The 22196-nt window shown below is 38.1% G+C and overlaps 4 protein-coding genes and 1 pseudogene across 5 annotated transcripts; 3 read left to right on the forward strand and 2 right to left on the reverse strand.

Annotated features, from left to right (window-relative positions):
- Positions 1 to 1946: 1946 nt before the first annotated feature.
- LOC147937388 (uncharacterized) lies at positions 1947 to 2432 on the reverse strand. Its single transcript, XM_087468781.1, has one exon. It carries the CDS (start codon positions 2430 to 2432, stop codon positions 1947 to 1949), a length of 486 nt encoding a protein of 161 aa, XP_087324907.1.
- An 8814-nt stretch (positions 2433 to 11246) lies between these two features.
- LOC104719759 (F-box/kelch-repeat protein At3g27150 pseudogene) lies at positions 11247 to 12680 on the forward strand (annotated as a pseudogene).
- A 203-nt stretch (positions 12681 to 12883) lies between these two features.
- LOC104719760 (disease resistance protein RML1A-like) lies at positions 12884 to 17692 on the forward strand. 2 transcript variants are annotated; one of them, XM_087468290.1, is made up of 7 exons: positions 12884 to 12980; positions 13215 to 13295; positions 13983 to 14442; positions 14571 to 15000; positions 15079 to 15651; positions 15748 to 16083; positions 16172 to 17692. In XM_087468290.1, exons 4-7 carry the CDS (start codon positions 14587 to 14589, stop codon positions 17657 to 17659), a joined length of 2811 nt encoding a protein of 936 aa, XP_087324416.1. In that variant the 5' UTR covers positions 12884 to 12980; positions 13215 to 13295; positions 13983 to 14442; positions 14571 to 14586; the 3' UTR covers positions 17660 to 17692. The 2 variants fall into 2 exon arrangements, with proteins under 2 accessions (XP_087324416.1, XP_087324415.1); XM_087468289.1 differs by lacking the exons at positions 12884 to 12980; positions 13215 to 13295 and having other exon boundaries at positions 13906 to 14442.
- Positions 17693 to 17883: 191 nt separating this feature from the next.
- On the forward strand, positions 17884 to 19483 carry LOC104719761 (mitochondrial import receptor subunit TOM20-4). Its single transcript, XM_010437729.3, has 6 exons — positions 17884 to 18096; positions 18269 to 18347; positions 18449 to 18618; positions 18732 to 18779; positions 19050 to 19142; positions 19215 to 19483. The coding sequence occupies exons 1-6, from the start codon at positions 17974 to 17976 to the stop codon at positions 19344 to 19346; spliced, it is 645 nt and encodes a 214-aa protein (XP_010436031.1). The 5' UTR covers positions 17884 to 17973; the 3' UTR covers positions 19347 to 19483.
- Positions 19484 to 19912: 429 nt separating this feature from the next.
- LOC104720669 (putative fasciclin-like arabinogalactan protein 20) lies at positions 19913 to 21292 on the reverse strand. The gene has a single exon (XM_010438547.2). The coding sequence runs from the start codon at positions 21227 to 21229 to the stop codon at positions 20105 to 20107; it is 1125 nt and encodes a 374-aa protein (XP_010436849.2). The 5' UTR covers positions 21230 to 21292; the 3' UTR covers positions 19913 to 20104.
- Between the last annotated feature and the right edge of the window lie 904 nt (positions 21293 to 22196).

Consider the following 22196-nt stretch of genomic DNA (forward strand, 5'->3'; position numbering starts at 1 on the left):
TCTTAATATTTTAAGATTTTATTAAGTTTTTATATATTAATTATAATATTTAAATAAATGTGAATCGAAGTTGTTCTTACGTTAATAATAAAAGCTCACAGGTTTTGGAAACAAAATTAATGAGAATCAAAATGTTGTTTTCTTTGTTTGCAAAAGATTCAGAGATAGAGTATATTCAAAACACAATAGAATGTGTGGTTAAATATATCATAGTTGCTGTTTTCATATTAATTTAGGTAATTTTTTTTAGTTGGAATGGAATATAAAATATTTAGGAAACAAAATCTCAAGTAATGTTTTTTTTTTGTCAACCATTGGGGCAGAACATGCCGGCCCATTAGCCAAATCTTTACATTTGTAGGGAGCGGAACTTGATCCCAGGTGTGATGGTGCTTTGTGCATTAAGGACTTGCCACTGGCTATGCACTAAGGTCACTTGACTAATGTTATTTTTGTATATTTTTTAGGGGTTTGTAAATAATTTTTTTAATAAACATAACTAAAAGTAGATAACACAAAATGTATTTCAAAAATGTTAATATAGATAGTGAATGGTAATAAAAATGAATATATAAAACAAAAATAAAATCTGAACATATTAATACTTATACTCATAATGTAACTATTAGATTATTATACCTTTCTATAATTATTTTGATATTTTTTGGTTTAGTCGATGTATTACCCGCCGATAAACCCATCATAAACTTCCGCAAACACACCCGGTTTTAACCTCTACAAACACCCACTTATGTAATTTTTTTTGTAACCGCAACTGAATCAGTGTGGCCCTTATCCTTTTATATTTTAACACCTCCACTAATGTCTTGTATTAACAACAAAATGTATAATTTAAAACTACAGTAAATGAAATAATAATCTTTTTTTTATCAAAGAAATGAAATTATAATCTAAACTACACTATTTCCATAAAATCTATGAAGCTTTTTCTAGTTGGTAATGAAATAATATATCATTAATCTATACAAAAAAAAAAACTATCACCACAATATAAATTAAATATAACGATGGTAATATTTGATTGAGCACATTCCAGCACATGTTGTGGTTCGACTATATTATATACGAAGATATCATTGAACTTTTACAAAATCCATTAAGAATATAATAAAACCCTAACAACTGAAAATAGCCCAAACTTGGAGGAGATGAAACGATTCAGCAGCCGAGGATGTCTTATTTTAAGTGAAGACAAAGTTATTCCGTCTGACGAAGAAGATACATTCCATGAAGGTATAACAAAAAAAAAAAGGTTAGATCAATAAAATGAATACAATCACGTGCATATATATAATGTTATTAATAGTCTATTCCCAAGACCAATATTTTCTCATATTTCTTAGCTCATGTCCTTGTTGAAGATATAAATCTTCAGATCTCAGTGGAATAACATGGTCTTCTTATTCTTACATATGCTAAATTTGATTTTTACATTCCTTTGAAGTTAGAAAATGTCGTTTTATGCTGTAACCGAAAAAAAAAAAACAGATCAATATGATGATTAGGTGTTATGAAATATATATATATATATATATATATATATATTTTGGGTTAATGGTGTTATGAAATATACTAAAGTATGTAGTATAATCTTACTTGCTCGTCAGCCAAGTTAGCCAACCATGTCCAGAGTCTCTACAAACCTCATAGTGTATTGTTACCATGTATGCATGATCGTGACTGGAACATGCCAAGCAGTTTTTGGTACGGTTTTACATCTCTATGGTACCCAAAAGATGCATTCGTTGTAGATTAGATGAAATGTATAGCTTAGATTTTTTAAATTGTAGCAGTTGTTTGATAGAATATAGTTATTCATAGAGCAATAACTTGTCTATCTCTGATGGGGATGATGCAAATGATGCATCCATATCTCTCACTTATTGTTTTTTTTGTTGTTGTTGTCACAAACCGATTTTCTTTCATTAATTGGGGTCAGGTACAGTAGGTAGGGATAGTAAAGCCGATTTTGCTAACTCATCGGCTTTCCTATTCAATTCCCTTGGAACAAACTTAAAAGATACAGAATCGAAAAGTTGCGATAAACAAAGGATGTCATGGTGAATCCCGTGAAGCTCCTTGAAGGAAACTTCCAAACTGAGAGCTTTTATCAATTGTAATGAATCAGAAGCGAACATAACTTTCTTGAAGCCAAGATCGAGAGCCTGTTGGGTGGCAAGAAGGAGGGCGGAAGCTTCTGCCATAAGGGGGGATATGATGTTCGATCCCGTAGATTTAGCCTGGATTTCCGAGGGGGTTTCTCTATCAACAAAGATCCAGCCAAATCCAGCTTCCATAGTTTCCTCACGCCAAGATGCATCGGAGAAACATTGGATTGTATCCAAATGGGAGACTGGATTTACTCGGAGCTGTCGAGATGAGAGTACTGGTGTTGTATGCTCTTGAGCCATATTCCACTCCCTGGCCGACGCAACAACAAGGGTAAGAATCTCAGCACTGGAGAAATCTCGGTTTTCGAAAATTAATTTATTTCTGGAAAACCACAGAAACCACATAATCCAAGCTGCAAACAACTCTTTCCTGTTCCACACGGGGGTAAAGAAGTGAGATTAATGCTTGTCTCGAAACCTTGTTGCAGGGATTCGAACAAATGGGGATGGGTTAGGGACTTAACAGGTGCTGATCTCCACACTTCTTCTGCATACATGCAATGGAACAGTAGGTGTAAAATCGATTCGTCTGCACTGCAATGCAGACATGTGGCTGTCAGATTTATTCCCCTAATTCGCAGGTTTTGACCTGATGGGAGGGCATTTCGCATAGCTTTCCAGAGGAAGAAACGAATTTTGGGAGGGCAGTAAAGATTCCAAATACTTTTGATCCAATTAAAGTCTTGGTGGGGGAGCAGAGGATTGATTCTTTCTCTCTCAGATGCCGCATGGTACCATGATTTTGTCGAATACTCACCTGATGTTGTAAGCAACCACATGAAGCGATCAGGTGCTCCCAGCTTACTTGGCCGAAGACGAAGTATCTCTCTCTCATATTGAGGTAAAATGGTTCGTAACTTGTGTATATCACATTCTTTTGAAATCGGGCAGATTTAAAAGTTCTGTAGGGGGTCGCATAGGTGAGATTGGGGTAGATAATGATATACACGGGTCATGCCAAACCGAAGTTGTTGATCCCGATCCAATAGCTCTCCCAAGTTGAGTTTTCAGTAAGTCTCTCCCAATGCAAATTCCACGCCAACCATGCGAAGCTGTCAGTGACACAGGACATTCGAGGACGGAGGAGGACTTACAGTATTTGCCAAAGAGGATTTTCGCCAGTAGACAGTCAGGTTTAGTAAGAATGCACCAACTCACTTTTGCTAGGAGGGCGTCATTAAAGTTGGTAATATCCTTAAATCCTAGACCTCCATCTCTTTTTGTCTTTGCCATTTTGTCCCATGCAATCCAACACATTTTTCTTTTCTCCATAGAGGTATCCCACCAGAAACGTGTGAGAGCTGATTGGATTCTCTTGCACAGAGATCCAGGGAGTTTAAAGCATGACATTGTATAGGTTGGCATTGACGAGAGTACAAACTTCAACATTGTTGTTTTTCCCGCCACAGATAAGCGTTTTGTTGACCAGCTCATAACTTTTTGCCGTATTCTGTCAATGATGAAGTTGAAGAGATCTTTCTTTTTTCTACCAAACATTTCAGGGAGACCTAGGTACTTGCCAAGGCCACCAGCTCTCTGGATTCCGAAGGTTTGTTGAGCCAGTTGTTTGGTGCCTTCATCTGTTTTAGAGGAGAAAGTGATTGCTGACTTATCTTTATTAATCACTTGTCCAGATGCAGATTCATATTTCTTTAAGATAACCATCAAGAGTAAGCAGCTCTTGACATCAGACCTGCAAAAGAACATTGTATCATCGGCAAACAGGAGGTGGTTTACTCGGGGAGATCCAAGGGCAACTCGAACACCAGGTAGTTTCTTCTCTTTCTATGCTTTTAGACAGAGGCCTGAAAGAAACTCCCCGCACAGAATGAATAGATAAGGAGATAACGGATCTCATTGTCTGATTCCTCTCTGAGGGATAACTGAACCTTGAGCTGAGCAATTGAGTAGGTATGAGTATGAAACCGTAGTCATGCATTGCATAATCCATTGTATCCACTTTGTGTGAGAGCCCATTCTTTCCATTACCAATCTTAGGAAATCCCATTCCACACGATCATATGCTTTTGCCATATCAGTCTTTACTGCCATGCAGCAACATTTTTTTGCGTCTGAGGTTTTTAGATAGTGCAATATTTCATGAGTAATAAGCACATTGTCAGTAATTGCTCTTTTGGGGACAAAGGCTTATTGGTTTTCAGAGATTATGCTTTGGAGGATTGGTTGGAGTCTTTTGGACAGCACCTTCGAGATGATCTTGTAGAAAACTGAGCACAAGGCTATAGGTCAGTAGTCAACCATCTTTTGAGGACTTGAAGTTTTGGGAATGAGCCTCACATGTGTTTCATTTATAGACTTTTGCAGGTGCGTTGATGAAAAGAAGCTTGGTACTTCACAGACAATATTTGGTCCCTGTATCCCAGTTTGTTTGGAAGAAGCTGGCTGAGAAGCCATCCGGTCCCGGGGCTTTGTCCGCATGGATGGAGAAGCATGCGGTTTTGATCTTAGTCGGGGATGGACTAGCAACAAGAGAAAGGTTCATTTCCTCTGTAATACATGGTTGTATCGCATCACGCACAATATCCTCCCGGGGAGTATTTTGGGATGTAAACATATCGTCGAAGTAAGAGGTAATTACTTTGAGAATGTTCTTGTCTTCATACATAGCGTTACCTTCTCGGTCTTCTATGACTGAGAATATTTTTACAGCCATTCTTCCTCTGGTTATAAAGTGAAAATATCCAGTATTCTTATCTCCTAGGGCTAACCAAAGTTGTCTGCTTCTTTGTTTCCAGAATTCTTCCTCAGCTTTGTACGCCATTATCAACTCCTTGTTTATTCTGGAAACATCTTCTGAGGGAGGATCAGGGTTTGACATTGCTTCTTCTAACTGAGCTTTAAGGTTTTCAGTCAACTGTCTGGTGCATTTATTCTGTTCTTTTGTCCACTTCGAGATTGCAATTCTACAATGTTTTAAATTTTCCTCCACTTCTGCATAAGTATTACGCGACCAGATCTGCTTGATAAGTTATTTGACTTCCTCATTATATTTTAGCCGTCTATCATACCTAAAGATTCCTTTCCTTTTCTTTTTTGTGAGATCTAGTTATGTGAGCAGAGGGCGATGGTCTGAGCCTTCAAACCGCAAGTATTCACTTCGACTAAAACGAAAGGATTCAGCCCAAGCACTATTTGACATAGCCCTATCCAGACGGCAAAACACCAACTGGTCATTTCTCTTACCCCTCCAAGACAGAAAGTTTCCTGAGTGGCGTAGATCAAATAAATCACATTCTGCCATGAAGGATCTGATGTCTACAAAGGTCCCCGCATCACGAGGGGGCCCACCTTGTTTCTCTAAAGCGTCAATGATGTCGTTAAAGTCGCCTATTAGAAACCAGGGATCCTCTCTATCTAAGCCCAAGGTGGTTAGTATTCTCCAAATCTCTTTGCACTTTGAACGGTTTGGCTCCCCATATACAAAGGTCGCAAAGAAAATTTTCCCTTCTATTTCAATTTTTGTATCAATATAGTTTTGACAGCTTGAGAGTACTGATACTTTAACTTCATGTTTCCAAAACAGGGCTAGTCCTCCTCCTCCCGGGCTATGAGGTGAGACTAAAAAGTGGGATGGATGGGTAATTCATACATTGAACGGTGTTTTAAGGTTTTTTCATCAGTATTCTTCGTCTCCATGAGGAACAGAATATCCGGTGAAAACTTGGAGTAGAACTCCCAGAGACGTTGGACTGTTGTGGGGTTCCCCAACCCACAACAGTTCCAGCTGAGCAGCTTTAAGGAAGAAGAGATGGTGAATTTTGAGAATCCACCTTCTTCTTCACCATAGCAGAGATCAACATTCCTTGTGGTGTATTATTACTAGGCTTGCCATTTGCACCACGGGAGGATGCACCAGGATCATAGGTACCTTTACGCTTAGGTGATGCTTGAATAAGACATTTGTTCCATTTGCTTGACTTTGCTCCCACTAGCCTAATGGGGCTTTTGTTTTTTGGCTTCTGAAGGGGAGGCCTGCCTCTTCTTTTCTTTCCAGGAGCCTCTTTTGAGCCCGTAGCAGTCCGCAGCTGGGGGTCAAGTTCCTCTGAAGGTGCCCTGGGAGGATCTTGATTATCAGAGAGTTGTAAGGTACTCGTTTGGTTAGAGACTACTGCAGCTTCAATAATTTTATTAGCTGTTTTTGCAGTTAAGCCTCGAGCTTCTCCCTGAATCACTCTGTATTTTCTTGCAGCGCTCTCTGTTGGGTCTGCACAGCTCAGATACTGCACCGTTACATCACGGAGAGTTCCCATCACCTCTTCTCTTGTTGGAATAGGTATGTGCGGGGGAGGGGTTACCTCTGCAGAGGAAATAGTCTGTTCTATGGATAGTCGCCTTGATATTGAAGTTTCCGAGTTTTCGACTCTCGATGGTGGTTTTTCTCTCCAGAGAGAGTTTTGAGTCTGAACTCTTCTCCCTTGGCTTTGGAAGGATCTTAGACGAGTCCCTTGTGATGATGAATGCATATGTGAAGATGATCAAATAGGGATAGTTGGTCTAGATCTTGTCGGATCTTCAGGAACTCTAGAGTAGGGCCTGGCAGGGTTCACCTCCCATCCTCTAATTTGGTGTGCTGAGGGAGCCTGGGATGAACTTCGAGAGTGTGAATGCCTGTAAGGATGAACAAGTGGGTTCCGAGTAGAAGAGGATTCCCTACCTAAATTCATGGTTCCCGACCTGTTTGCTTGGTCTTTAGGAGCCATAAAGTTGTCCCAAGGGGTATAGTAGTTTCTCTGGGTTCACTTTTTCCTGAGAAACTTGTAGTGGGGGGTAAATATCCTTGTCTCTCTTTTTCCGCTAGGAAACCTGGACAGGACTTCTTCTCATGTGATAGTCTGTTGCTGAACAGGCAGTGATTTTTGAGGTTGTAGCGGAGGGAGATTAAGACTTCACTCCCATCTCTGAATTCCACAACTGTTTCCTTTATCAGAGGTTGTAAACCATCAATCATCACTTTTATCTTGACAGAAGAGTTGGTTATTTCTGAGTCAAGCAGTTCACCAATCTCCTCCCCAATTGTTTTAACCATTTCAGGTTGCCAGAAATGCTTTGGGAGGCTTTGGATCTCGATCCAAAACGGGATCAAGGAAGGGAAGGACTCCGAGATAATAGGTTCCCACTTTTGGAGACTAACCATCCAGTGGTCAAAATGGAAAAGTCTGTTATCCAAGACCTTTTTCATATCTTCTTCATACTCGAAGCTGAATTGAAAGCAGTCTCTTCCCAAATCTGAGCCTAGAGCTTTTCCTTTCAGGTTCCACCTGTTAGATAGGAAAGGAAAAAGGGACCAAAGACGTTGAACTGACGGGTTTGTAAGTCGTCCCATCAAGGTAAGGGAGTTTTCCTCGATAAGCTTTGAGGTATCAAGTTCTGGGGCTCCGATTCTTTTACAAGTAGGTGGGGAGAAGCCACTTTCAATGTTTTTTCCTTTCAGGTGATATGGGATTCTTCTCTCCATGGTTTGAGTGGTTCGGCTACACACAGGTTGGAGGAGAGGGATTCGAGCTCAGGTTACTCACTTACAAAGTGAGATTTTTTTTTTTTTGTTTTTTTAAAACTCCCAAATCGGCTGGGTTTTGGCCTGTTACAATTCGGATCCAGTACAAAATTAGGGTTTACAGAAAAACGAAATAGAGCAGCCGCCGGCAAGAGGATCGGACCCTGTTGATCACCGGAAACAGAGAGTCAGCGCACCAATTCCGGTGGATTCAAGGGCCACGGCTTTGCAGCAGCAACTGCAGGATCCAGACCACCGACAGAAGAATCCAGTTTCTATCGTTAATCTTGATCCGGCGAGCCACCTGACCCGCTACATCCCTCCCGGTGTGCACAACTTCCGACAACCGACATCGACGTTGGCAGTTTCTGACCTAGCAAACCGCCAAAACTCAGATCTATCCCCTCCTTTAACCACCGACGGCTTCGATCTCCCTCGAGCAAGGACAACTTCAAACCGGTCCGGTGGACACACAATTCACGGCAATTACAGAGGCTGACGGCTCACCCAGACCAACTGCAACCAGAATCCGCGACAGCCAACAAGATCCAAAAGGATCGAGCCATTAACCACCTCGACGAAACAGCACTCCCCACCACTCACCCTTCGGCTTCCGCTGTAGTCACAGCGAGCCGTTGAAACGGAGGAGCCGAGAAGCTCCGGCGATAACCCACCGGCGTCCTCAAACCAGGGGACTTTACACCGGATCTTCTTCTCCGTTTACCGGAGCCATAACTACACCGAAGAGAGAGAACCACGCCACCACTGTCGGTAAAAGAAGACCCTTGCTCACTTTTGGATCTTCTTTGCAAAGCCAATGCCTGCAGTTAAGCACAGATTACAAAAGAAAAAAAGAAGAAAAAACGAGATTTACTTTTTTTGTGAACAGAAGGAGAGAGAAGAGAGAGAACGAGGAACGATTGTCCTTTTGTCCCTCTTTTTACAAAGTGAGATTTTTAAACAGAGTAGAAAAGGTTACACACAATATAAGCACTATTAGAGAAAAAGCAGGTTGGAACCGTTCAGAAGCCTTCGTTTGTGATGCAGGAAAGCAGAGGAGCAGAAACCAGAAGTCTTTCCGACGTCGGAGCGGTACAGATTGATCGGAGGGAAGCAAATATCCAGCGGGTTTTGGGAAGCATGTGGAGGGACCGCTGAATTAAGCCCGTTATTAGTACCCAGGATTAGGTGAGTCTGGATAATAACGGGTTCCATGCTTCCTTTTGTCCAGCTTTGATAGACGTGCATGGGAGCGAAATTTCAAAAAGTTTTTTGGCTAGTAAGAGTTATATTCTTTTTCTTTCTTCTTTTTCTCTCACTTATTGTTTATGTATTTTTTTGTCGCTTTAGGTGATGGTGTATTTACAGCTTGTCAATATGTATTGACGCTAGTATTTATAGCTTGTCAATGCGTAGCGATAAGATTGATGAGCAAGTAGGTAAAATCTGTGTAGATTTAACAATTTAGGAAGTTTTGATTAGCATTTTGGTTAGGATTGTATGGAATATATATATGATCTCCAAATATGAGTTTTTGAGTTAAGGTTTTGCGATTTTCAAATGAAGTGAAATCTCAAGAGGATATTATTTTTTTTAGTTAAGGATTTAATCTATTAATGCTATTTTGGTGGATTGCTGAGATCCGTACGATTGAAAGAATAAAAGGAAATCGATATTGGAGGTAAGATATTCTTGTTTCTATTAACGATATATATATATATATATCTTTTTCTTTGTTTACTAAAACATTCAATTCTTTTAAAATGAAAATGGGAGAGATTGAATACATGGATGTTTATTTTTTGGTCATGGAAGGTTAATTAATTGATTCGATCCGATAATATATGTATGATTTTTTTTCCAAATTAACCTTAATTAGTTTATTTATTTGTCAAATTCTAAAGATTAACTTTGTAAATAAGTACAAATTAAAGGGTAGAACCCATAATGTACTTCAAAAATGTATATATAGATAAATAACATATCACCGAAACCTAACCTAAAATCTGTTTGTAAGAGATGAGTATTAGCGGGAAGGTGTAGGACGTTAACAAAACGTTAAATTTTTTTCTATTATTTGTTTTAGTTATCTGTTTAATTTTAATTTTATTTATTTGATTTTAGTTTTTATTTATTATTAAAATGTAAAAACATTACTTGGCATATACTTATTGGATAATTAAAATAGAGGTGAATTAAAAGTGTATATACTTATTGTTCTTCTTTTTTATTTTTCTCTTCTATTTAGGTAAATTAAAAGTCTATATCCAATAAATAAAATCACATGTTTAAGTTGAATATAGTGAAGCACATCATTAAATGCTATTAATTTTACTTCTTAAATAATGTATAATAAATTCTTGATTACATACATAGTCAAAACAATTTTTGTTAATTGTATATCAATATATCAATAAATTTCTTTTTAAATTACCAGAAAATAGTAAAAAAAAAATCAGTCAAACTTGTAACATACTATGTTAGTTGATTAAATATAAGCATTCATCACTATGAAAGTTAATTAAAAATGGGATATGCTATATATATATGCTAGAGCTTTAATCTTTTTCTCATCGATTGGCGGCGCCGCATTCTAGTTTAAATCTAACAAAATCTTTGCTTTCAAGTTTAAAGATTGACATGGTTGACACGTGCCATAACTTTCAAGTTTCAAGGTATATACTCATCGTATCCTCTAGTTAATTTTATAACTGATTATTTAATTATTAATTTTGATTTCAGCAATCATATTTTGTCAGTGGTTGCTCTATTGGCCATAGTTTAAATGTTTCAAAATATAATATAATTATTTTTAATATACTTTAGATTTAGATTGCTTTGACGTTTTTATACCCCCATTATAAGAGATCTATTGAGTCTTTCATCAAAATAATTTATTTTAAATACAGAATAATATTTTATAAGATAATATAACCTAATTACTTATCTTAAATTTTATTATAAATTAAAAGAATTTTAATTAATATATTTTAAATCAAATCAAATAAAATTTTACATATCTTTCAATTATAATTAATTAGTTATATTTTAATATAATATATAACAGTAAAAAAATAACAATAATATATTATTTTAATAATTATTGTAATTAATTAATATTCGCTTAAACTAATTTTAATATATAATTTAAAGTTATATGCATAATGGATTTTATCAATAATACCAATTATAAAGAGACATTTTTTGTATTTGGAACCCACATGAAATATTTTCATGGGTTCTCAAAGTCTCTCGTATGAAAATCGATTTCCACTTATTTTCTCTAAATTTTTATTGTCCTTTTATTATTTTTGGTGGTGAAAGACTCCACTCCACATTCTCTTATTATTGTATGTTGATTAGGGTCAAAATATGAATTTCACTGCCTCAATAATTCATAGTAGAAATGTGAAAAAAAAATATTATGCTATAATACTTTTCATCCTGTGGCTCCCTCCATATATTTTTGGTCTTAATTTCTCTAGCATGTCTAACATTTACCATAATATCAATCTAGTTTTTAAAAAACACATCGACTAACCGACCTTATAACTTAAATAAAGTAGGATTTCTTTGGTATTTGAAAATGTTATAATACATTTTAGAAACAATTTGCGTGCTCATTGATCTAAATTATTTTTTCAGGAAGATGTCAATCCTTTCGTTAGGAAAAGAAAGGATTTCAAGACTCAGAGCAAGCTTGAGTCAGTCTCCGGCAAGGAGGCTTTTGATTGTTGACTCGGAATTGGGAGCAAGAAAAGGAGAAATCATACAGAAAGTTCAAAAGCATGCAAGTCTTAAACTTCAAGATGACGAGTCTGACATTTCTCAGGTTCTGTACAAGCTCGAGGTTGAGATTTTTATCGGAGTTTTGTGTTCGACATACTGGAAAACGCAAGGTCTCAATAGCCAGTTTTTACAGCTGCTAAAAAGGTATGATGTTTTTAAGATGAGGCGAGAATGCGGGATCGTGGAACCATACGTGTTTATGCTGACGAGCGGTGAAACTTGCTGGACGATGTTTGATAAAAACTTTGAGAATTTTGAGACACTTCCAAGGATTCCGTCAGACATTTGCTTCTCTCTAAGTGATAAAGAAACAGTTTGTGCGGGAACACATTTGATGGTCATTGGAAACGAGCTGGGAGGCATGGCAGTGTGGCGTTACAAGCTAGGGATGCATGAGTGGGTAAAAGGTCCAGCAGATCACACCGCGTTGCATGTTCGCTTCAGCGAGCTGTGGGTTTGATGCTTATTTTGCCGGTGGTCTAAAAGTAAATGGATTTCCGAATCCCGAGGTTTTGAGAAGTGTGGAGAGATACAATGCTCAGACCAAAACCTGGTCAACGATTCCGGAAATGCATAAGAGAAGAAAATTCAGCTCAGGATGTTTCTTGCGCGGCAAGTTTTACGTGATCGGCGGTAGAAATGAGTATAATGAATACCTAACTTGTGGAGAGCGCTACGATGAGGTGACAAATTCTTGGACGCTCATCCCAGACATGCTTGGAAGCATGACGTTCATGCCTTGCCAGTCGCCGCCCCTCATCGCAGTGGCCAACAACAACCTTTACTCGCTTGAAGCATACTCAAACGAGTTGAGGGTTTATGATATAAACGCAAACAGTTGGAAGAAACTTGGTGTTGCACCTGTGATATCAAATGTGGGCTTAGGTTGGGGCGTGGCGTTTAAGTCAATTGGAAACAGGCTTTTGTTGATTGGAAACTCGTCTCCTCATTCTTCGTGTGCGACAATGAGAGCTTTCACGTTTCGTCGTCCGTCTCCAGACGTGGAGGAGCTAGTTTGGGAAGAGCTAAATAAAATACCAACTATGGCAATGTTCAGTTCGACCATTTCATTCGTAATTGTTGTGTAATGATTGCATAGAGTTTTTTTTTTTTTTTTGAGTTGTCTGCATTTTGATTAATTCTCCTGTTTTCTTGGTTTACGTCTTGGGTGGTTTGGACGTAAACGTTTGTGTTATCCCCTTTGTTTGGTTTTATCATCAATAAAGTATTTTGTGTTCTGTTTCCAAAGAAAAAAAAAAGTATTTGTGTGTTCTTGTTACATTTGTAAGTTACTGGGCTAACATTAGCAAGAAGCCCATAAGGCCCATTAAGCCTTTCTTCTTCTTGATTTGGTGATTTGTTTTGGGGAAGAATCACTAAGTTTTCTCGAGAAGCCATGATGGATATGCAGCAGAGTGAAATTGATTTTCTTCGGAAATGCTCGCGAAGTAGCAGAAGCAACTTACGTCAAAACCCCTTTGGATGTTAGTTGATTCTTTCTCTCCTGGTTCATTCATTTCGTGTTTTGATTTCATGGCGGAAATCGAATTGAGGATTTTTGTAGAATTTATCGGAAATATTAGACTTTGATGATAATTTTAGATTCGTTTGATTGAATCTGGCTGGGAATGTGAACTCTTTATGTTGGAATTTCATAATTTTAGATATTTGTTACTGAAATCAGTAATTAATACAGTAGAAGATATGATTTTGCCTAGGTGCACTTTGGAGGAGGAGATTTGTCATGTCATGTCGGCTGAGAAATGAGCATCTTATAAGAGGATGATAATGTAAAAGAGGTACTTGATCTGATTTGGGAATAGAAAAGTTCTAATCTACATTTTGTCTACTCTTGAGTGAAATGAGCATTTTGATATGTACACATGGACCATGGGAATATGTTTTTGAATTCTATAACGAGTTGAAGACAGTGTTTCCACCATGAAATTTGCCTAGATACGGATATTGGAAAATTGAATGGATGAATCTTGTTTAATTAGTTTTTTTTTTTGGAATGACAAAAGTTTATCCCTTGGATTTGGAATGTAAGTGTATTGGTCTCATTTTTATCTTAGAAAATTGGTTTCATTTTAACAGGTTTATCTTAAAATGTTTAGAAAATTGGTTCTTATCTTAATCTCCAGATTTTAATAGGATCGCAATCAGTGGAATTTTCAACTTATTCTTGTTAACACAAAGAAGCTGATGCTAATTAGGCAAGCTTTATAAAATTGATTACAAAAAGCATAAAGTTAGTGGTCATCGAAGAATTTGCTGGGGGGACACATGTTTGTAACGTTGTATTTTTCTGTAGAAACTTCTTTGTTGTTTCTCTTACTCGTTCGACTATTATAGTGAAAGTGGGAAATATGTTTGTTTTTACTCTGTACAAAAATTCTTTTTTTTTTCCTTCATAGATAGACCACTGTGATACCTTCTTTCTTCCAATCTCACTTTTACTTTAATTTTCATGGCTGGTTCTTCAGCTTCTTTACCGTTTGACTTGAAGAGATACCATGTCTTTTCGAGTTTCCACGGCCCAGACGTCCGTAGTGGATTTCTCAGTCATTTACACAGTCACTTCGAAAGCAAAGGGATCACTACGTTCAAGGATCAAGAGATCGAGAGAGGCCATACGATCGGACCTGAGCTCGTCCATGCGATTAGTGAATCTAGAGTCTCGATTGTGGTGCTCTCGGAGAAGTACGCTTCTTCCGGCTGGTGCTTAGATGAGTTGGTGGAAATCTTAAAGTGCAAAGAAGCTTCGGGGCAGGCTGTGTTGACTATTTTTAATAAGGTTCATCCATCTGATGTACGGAAGCAGTCGGGAGACTTTGGAAGTACTTTCAAGAAAACATGTCAAGGTAAAACCGAGGAAGTGAAGCAGAGATGGGGCAAAGCTTTGACTGATGTCGCAGCCATAGCTGGAGAACACTCTCTAAACTGGTTTGTCGTTGTTTCTTTTTGCTCAATTAATGATTAGAATGCTTTTATTTTTCTTAATTGATGCTTCAACGGTTGAAGTTTTATCATTTAAATAGACTCACCAACATGACTCTGTTTGCTTTTTTTAGGGCTAACGAAGCAGAGATGATCCAAAAGATTGCTACAGATGTTTCAAACAAACTTAATCTTACAACTTCAAGGGATTTTGACGGGATGGTGGGACTTGAAGCTCACTTGGCAAAATTGAACTCTTTGTTATGCCTCGAGTCTGATCATGTGAAGATGATTGGCATTTGGGGTCCTTCGGGAATTGGTAAGACAACCATTGCTAGAGCTTTATTTAATCAACTCTCTACTGGTTTCCGGCGAAGCTGCTTTATGGGGAACATTGATGTTAATGACTATGATTCGAAGTTGTGTTTGCAAAACAAGCTTCTGTCCGAAGTTTTGAACCAAAAGGATATGAAGATACATCATTTAGGCGCAATAAAAGAATGGCTACATAACCAGAGAGTGCTTATTGTTCTTGATGATGTGGATGATCTAGAGCAACTAGAGGTATTAGCTAAATAAAGTTCTTGGTTCGGTCCTGGAAGTCGGATTATCATTACCTTAAAAGATAAAAGTATTTTGAAGGCACATGGGATCAACGGTATCTACCATGTAGATTATCCATCTGAACGGGAAGCTCTTGAGATCTTATGTCTATCTGCTTTCAAACAAAATTCTCCACAAGATGGTTCCGAAGAGCTTGCAAGAAAAGTAGTAGAGCTTTGCGGTAATCTTCCATTGGCCCTTCGTGTTGTTGGTTCTTCTTTTTTTGGGGAGAGCGAGGATGAGTGGAGGCTTCAATTATATGCAATTGAAACTAATCTTGATAGAAAAATTGAATATGTCTTGAGGGTTGGATATGACAAATTGTCGGAGAGACATCAATCTTTGTTTCTTCATATTGCATGCTTTTTCAACCATAAAAGTGTTGATTATGTGACAGCCATGCTCGCTGACAGTACTTTGGATGTCAAAAATGGGTTGAATTCCTTAGCCACTAAATCTCTTGTGTATATATCTACTAATGGGTGGATAACGATGCACTGTCTACTACAACAATTGGGTAGACAAGTTGTTGTTCAACAGTCTTGCGAGCCAGGGAAACGTCAGTTTTTAGTAGAGGCCAAAGAGATTTGCGATGTGTTGGCAAATGAAACAGTAAGTTCTTATATATATATTCCCTAATTCCCTAAATATTGCCTAATTTTGTTTGTGATAACAATTTCATCAATCTTCTTTTGTAATATTTGGTAGGGTACTGGATCCGTCATAGGTATATCATTTGATATGTCCAAGATCGGGGAGTTCTCTATAAGCAAGCGTGCCTTTAAAAGAATGCGTAATCTCAAATACTTGAGATTTAAGTATGGAAGAAATGGGAGATATTTTAGTTTGTTAGAGGATAGTCAAAGATTTAAGGCTCGAAGACATGTTAGCTTGTTAGAGGACATGGAATATCTACCTCGTCTAAGGTTACTACATTGGGATTCATACCCGGGGAAAAGTCTTCCTCTGACATTTCAGCCAGAATGTCTTGTCGAACTCGATATGCGATACAGCAAGTTAGAGAAGCTATGGGAAGGAATCCAGGTTGGGATTTGATATTTGTGAATACGTTACTAATGATTGATTTAACCTAAGTATAGTATTCCTCATTTTTTGTTTGTTTGGCATGCAGCCCCTTACAAATCTCAAGAAAATAGATTTGGAAAATTCCTGTAATTTGAAAGAAATCCCAAATCTTTGGAAAGCCACTAATCTCGAGACGTTGACACTTGCCGGTTGTGAGAGTTTGGTGGAGATTCCCTCTTCTATTAGAAATCTACACAAACTGGAATTGCTGGATGCGTTAGGGTGCTCTAAGCTACAAGTTATTCCCACAAACATCAACTTATCATCTCTTAAGGTGGTCAAAATGGATAATTGCTCACGACTGAGAAGTTTTCCAGATATTTCTAGTAATATCAAGGGTCTCTCTGTAGCAAACACACAGATTGAGGAATTTCCTGCGTCCATTGGACACTGGACTCGTCTTGACTTTCTTGTGATAGGCAGCAGGAGCCTTAAGAGAATTACACATGTCCCAGAGAGTGTAACTTGGCTAGTCCTAAGCAACAGTGATATAAAGATGATTCCAGATTGCGTCATTGGTCTCCCGCATCTACTATATATGTCCATCGAAAACTGCACAAAACTGGTGTCAATTCGTGGTCATTCCCGTTCGCTGGAGTCCCTAATTGCAGAAAACTGTATATCACTCAAGAGTGTATGCTGTTCTTTCCAGAGACCAATCTCGAAATTGATGTTCTACAACTGTCTGAAACTGGATAAAGAATCGAAAAGAAGAATCATACAACAATCGGGTTACACGTCTATATTCTTGCCAGGTAAAGAAATCCCTGCAGAGTTCACTCACCAAACTAGAGGGAACTGGATTACCATCTCTCTGGCACCAGGTGGCGAGGAGGCTTTTTCTTCCTTCTCAAGATTTAAGGCTTGCCTTCTGCTTTCGCCAATCAAGAGTTTGGGATGTTATATGATAAAATATTCTCTAAGAAGCAACGAAGGTGTTAAAGGCGTAACTTACTGCACTGGAGAGTCCCCATATTTATTTTTGCCTCTTGGATCAACGACAGAACATCTGTTAATGTTTTGTGGCGACTTATTTTTGGTAGAAAACAGATGCCTTATGGACGTGACTCCGAAAGAAATTCTGTTTGCATTCTTAAGCGATGTCAAGATTATGGAATGTGGTGTAAAGATCTTGGCAGAAGCACAGAGTAGTAGTAGTAGTAGTGGCATTGAAGTGGGCTACAATGAAACTGGAGGCAACAGAAACCACCACATAGATGGAGAAGCAGAAGCTTTTAAGGTACCTCAAGATGAAAACATCAGAAACAGTAAACATAGAGGTCACTGGAGTTGGCTTAGGAAGATTCGTCTGGGGAATAATAATAATAATGAGACAGAGCAAAGTTCGAGACCAGTCTCAGGATCCGGTGATGATACTGATACCGAGGGAATCTTCATGAGGTACATTGAGCGTGAATCTGCTAAGCTCACTACTGATGAAAACGTCACAGATCTTTGGCGTTTGCTATGTATTGGTTCCCTTGTGGTCTCTGTTTTGTTGCTCTTTTATTGCTTGTTCCTCCAAATGCAATGACTTGCATCACAGTTAGATCTTGTTGTGTGTTTAGGAAGTTTTGGGGTTATTAATAAAAAAGTGTGTGTGTTTGTGAAACAAAAAAAAAAAGAGTTCAGTTTTCTCAATATATATATTTTTTTTTTTGTAAATATTCATTGGGCAAACTTTAGCAGAAAGCCCATCAGGCCCATTAAGCCATCTCTAGGCTCTAGCTATTCATCATCGGTCTATATGAGTAAACCAAACCGCCTTATGATTTTTGCTCTGTCTTTCCACTAAATTTTCATTGTTGCGGAAGGAAGAATCAAAAGTATTTGTCTCGAGAAGCCGCCATGGATATGCAGAGTGGAGAAGCCGCCATGGATATGCAGAGTGAAATCGAGAGATTGGTGTTTTTCGAACATGCTCGAAAACTTGCCGAAGCTACCTACATCAAAAACCCTTTAGATGTCGATGTTAGTCTCTTTTTTCTTTTCCTTCTCTTTCTGGGTTCATTCATGTGTGTTTCTGATTTTATGTTTTTTTTTTCTTTTTTTTTGAGAATTTATGAGAAAATCGATGAAGAATTTGTGATTTCATTGCGTAATTCAAATTGGATTTGTGTTTTTTTTTTTTTTTCCTTAATAGAATTTGACGAGATGGGGAGGAGCTTTACTGGAAGTAGCACAGTTTCAACAAATCACAGAGTCAAAGCAACTGATTCTAGGTGACTGAAAAGAGTAGTAGTCTTTATTATGGTATGATAAGATGTACAATTTTTTTAGCTATTGGAATCCGTAATTAGAAGATGGGAATTTTTTTGTGTAGAGGCCATTTCGAAGCTGGGAGAGGCGTTGTTAATTGATCCAAAGAAGCATGATGCTCTTTGGGTCATTGGTAATGCTCACGTTTCATATGGGTTTTTAACTCCTGATCAAACCGAGGCTATAGATCACTTTGAGAATGCTACTCAGTTCTTTCAACGAGCTCTTGAGGAGGTTATTTTTAGTCTCTTTCTTTCTTTCTTTCTTTCGTTATATCCTCACCTAGTCAGTGTGGTTGATTGATTGTTATATGTTTTTTTTTTGTGTGCTATTTTGTAATTTCGCAGCAACCGGGGAACGAATCCTATCAGAAATCACTGGAGATGGCTTCCAAGGTATACTTTTGGTCTTTTGTTTTATCTTTTGGTCCTGTGTTCAAGGATTTGAGGATATACATGTTGTCGAGGCTTCTCTAGTTTTCTTAGGAATAGGAACACTGCCTGGTGTGCTTTGGATCACTGGATATATAGTGACTCTTTATATCCGAATCATATCTTTATGCCTAGGGATGAAGTTCTTTTTAGTGTAGTGAAGCTATGGGTTATAAATCTTTTTGGTTTTTGTTCGTTAGACCAATTTTTCCTTCCCTCTGTGTGAAACTGCAGGCTCCAGTACTACATACAGAGGTTTACAAACATGGTTCAGGCCCACAACCATTGGGCGGTGTCGCTGGACCATCATCATCTAGCAATGCGAAGGTTGTTTCTTTTATTTCAAAACTACTAATTTGGTTTGATGATAATTTAACATGTTTGTTCTTTCTTTCTCAGTTCTCACAGACGATGAAGCAAAAAAAGAACAGTGATTTCAAGTATGATGTGCTCGGATGGGTCATCTTAGCCGCTGGCGTTGTTGCGTGGTTTAGTTTTGCCAAATCTCAGATGCCGGTCCCAAGGCAGTAACACTCACCAAGAGCGTCGACTTTTTATTCATTTTCAAGCTAAAGAGTTTTTCATTATTGCAACTCAGAAAATGTATAAGAATTCATATTGTCCTTTGGATATTAACATACAAATCAGTGAAGAGCATAGTTACTTAACTCAGAATAGTACTTCTCATGAACTCATATTGTCCTGTGTCATTTATCACCATTTCTGTAAACGTGAGAAGCAAAACCCTAAAACCTGGTTTATCTTTTGCTGTTCATTCAAGGAATTGAGATCTACAATCGTACATGTTTACATAGGCTCCTCAAGTTGCACTATCAATAGTAGGAGAATGGTGCATCTGAATCAACTTCTTTTGCCTATAGACTAGATGAAGTTTTTAGTCTAGAAAAAGAACACATTATACAGTGAATGAATCTTTGGCTCCTGTTCTTTAGACTAATTCTTCTTTATATACTAAAGTGCAGGGTCTATTACTACAAACAGAGAGGTTCACAAACATGGTTTACGTCTAGAACTATCAACAACCTCAGAGACTATGAAGAATAAGAAAGCACTGATTCCAAGTACTATCATCAACATCACAACAAATGGACTATTAAGGCAGTAACACTCACCAAAAGAGAGTCTAAAATCACAACTTTATATTCATTTTCAAACAACACTCTGAACATATTCGAGATTATTGAATTAAGAGAATCAGAGAATGTGTATGAGAGCTAATATGAGTATCTCTCTACATTACTCTGTTGAATCAAATTGTCTTGTAAAAATCAGTGAAGACCATCATAGTCACCTAACTGAGAAGAGTACTCTTCATGAACACCTTCTACAGCTTCTTCTTCTCCATCGTTAGGCACTGAGATAGACTCTCCCAAACCAACCTGTTTCTCTTTCGGTTCGATCATCTGATTAAAGCCATGAACAGCAATGCAATCGTTGACAAACATATCTGGATATATGAGTGGGACTCCATTGAGAAGAAGTATATCACCAGACCAAGAAACCTCAATTTCATACCCTTTAAGAACAGTTTGCAGAATCGATCCTTCCCAAGCAAGTTTCTGAAGATCTTTCCAAGAGACAAGTCGATTGATCACATGCCCTCTGAAGATAGTAGCGTAATCGGAGAATTTGGTTGTTGGATTTGGAATCGCCTCGTCGGTCGGAGCAAAGACTGTGATCATCTTCGTGTCGTTGTTTCCTGAAGTTTCTAACTGCAGAGCGAGAAACGTGGCCATGATCACGAAGCCTCTCGACATTAACAATCTTGAAGCCGATTCAAAGATGTTGAAGCAGTTCACTACTGGTTTTGATCTATTAGGAGGACTTGGAGCAGTACGAGTCGCTGAACTAGGGATTGGGATCGAACCAGTAGGGTTTGGGACTGAAGAAGACGATGGTGAATCGCCGGAGATCTTCGTCGGGGATGTGAAAAACTCTTCGGATCCGTAAATCACGATGTAACCGTCGTCAAAAACAGGGGAGTCTTGGACCACGGCGCCGTTGATCGAAGCTTTGCCACCTCCGAATCGTGAAGAATTGGTGACGACGAGAGATGAGTTAGATCTGAGAGTAGGGATTTTGGCGCCGTTCGGGAAGTTTCTTAGGGATTCACCGGAGAGTCTCGTCGGAGAGAGCTGGTACTTGATATCGAGAAGCGAAGGTTGACCGGATCTGGTGAAAGCTTGATCAGAAGGTGCGAAGATGGTGAGTTCTTGCCAATCGTTGAGGTTTAGATCTTGGCTCGCGAGCTTTAGAGTGAGTCCCATGGAGAAGTAGCTTGAATCGGAGAGGATTTCCACGGCGGATGAAACAGATGTTAGAGAAGGTGCGACGAGATTGAGATCGAGAACGAAAAATAGGAGGAAGAAGGTAGTTAGAATCTTCGACGCCATTGATGCGTTCTTGGAGCTTTCTCTTTTGGTTTCTCGATGAGAAAAGCCGTTGCAGGGGAAGTTACAGTTGTTTTAGTCCATCCATCCTATTAAAGAGCGGGAAACAGAGTTTACTAAGCTTTTAGGGGGCAAATCTGGGCTTTTTTTCTGGGCTTTTATTATTAGGCCCATTTGTTTTTTTGTTTGTTTAAAGTTTCTTAAAATTTATTCAAAATAATATTTTTAATTGATTAAATTCTGTAAAAGAAATGAATCCAACCTTGTTATTTCCCTCTCTAAAACATCTTACCAATCACCATATTTTTATCATAATTATCCCAATCACATATATTGTATCTACAATCATACACAAAAATGCATTGGATGCAAGAGGAACCGATCCTAACAACAAATCGATTATTTGTCCTCACTCCAATATCCACATATATGAGAAATATATAAATGTTGTATAACGAACTAGAACAATAGTTAGAAATCGTAAAAATGTATCCTTCATATTTGATATAAAAGGATTCAATTGTCAATTATTCTTACCAGAAATAGGATCGACTATGGATTCGAATCGAATCATTCGAATCCATAGTCGGTTTGTGGGTTTACTCTTGTTTGAGCATTCGAGAGTTCACGGTTTTTAGGTTTTGGTCTCATGAGCTTTTGAAAACCTTAGAGGTAAAAATTCGTTTCTGGGTTTACTCTAATTCGTAATTACTCAGTTTGTGGGTTTGTGTGTTTTACTCTAATTACTCTAATTACTGGGTTTGTGATGTTGATTTTGTTTTTTGTGTTCATGAATCATGATGTTTCATGTAACTAGATAACTCAAGTTTGAGTCTCCTTGAGTTCATTGTTTCTGTTGGCATCATTGTCTCACGTTTATTTTTTTTGTGTCCACAGATGGACAAATCACTGAGCTTGTGTGATGATAACTACATCGTGAGTGATACTGAATGGGATCGACATATGCTGG

Source organism: Camelina sativa, chromosome 10 (assembly GCF_030686135.1).
Source record: "Camelina sativa cultivar CO46 ecotype springtype chromosome 10, ASM3068613v1".
Taxonomy (NCBI): domain Eukaryota; kingdom Viridiplantae; phylum Streptophyta; class Magnoliopsida; order Brassicales; family Brassicaceae; genus Camelina; species Camelina sativa.

Excerpts from the sequence above, each read along its gene's own strand:
- LOC147937388 (XM_087468781.1), bottom strand. The coding sequence starts at position 2,432 with ATGGCTCAAGAGCATACAACACCAGTACTCTCATCTCGACAGCTCCGA.
- LOC104719760 (XM_087468289.1), top strand. The coding sequence starts at position 13,967 with ATGGCTGGTTCTTCAGCTTCTTTACCGTTTGACTTGAAGAGATACCAT. Across the intron at positions 15,001-15,078 it reads ATGATCTAGAGCAACTAGAG|GCACATGGGATCAACGGTAT; the intron begins GTATTAGCTAAA and ends AGTATTTTGAAG. Across the intron at positions 16,084-16,171 it reads AGCTATGGGAAGGAATCCAG|CCCCTTACAAATCTCAAGAA; the intron begins GTTGGGATTTGA and ends TTTGGCATGCAG.
- LOC104719761 (XM_010437729.3), top strand. The coding sequence starts at position 17,974 with ATGGATATGCAGAGTGGAGAAGCCGCCATGGATATGCAGAGTGAAATC. Across the intron at positions 18,348-18,448 it reads GTCAAAGCAACTGATTCTAG|AGGCCATTTCGAAGCTGGGA; the intron begins GTGACTGAAAAG and ends TTTTTTGTGTAG. Across the intron at positions 19,143-19,214 it reads CATCATCTAGCAATGCGAAG|TTCTCACAGACGATGAAGCA; the intron begins GTTGTTTCTTTT and ends TTTCTTTCTCAG.
- LOC104720669 (XM_010438547.2), bottom strand. The coding sequence starts at position 21,229 with ATGGCGTCGAAGATTCTAACTACCTTCTTCCTCCTATTTTTCGTTCTC.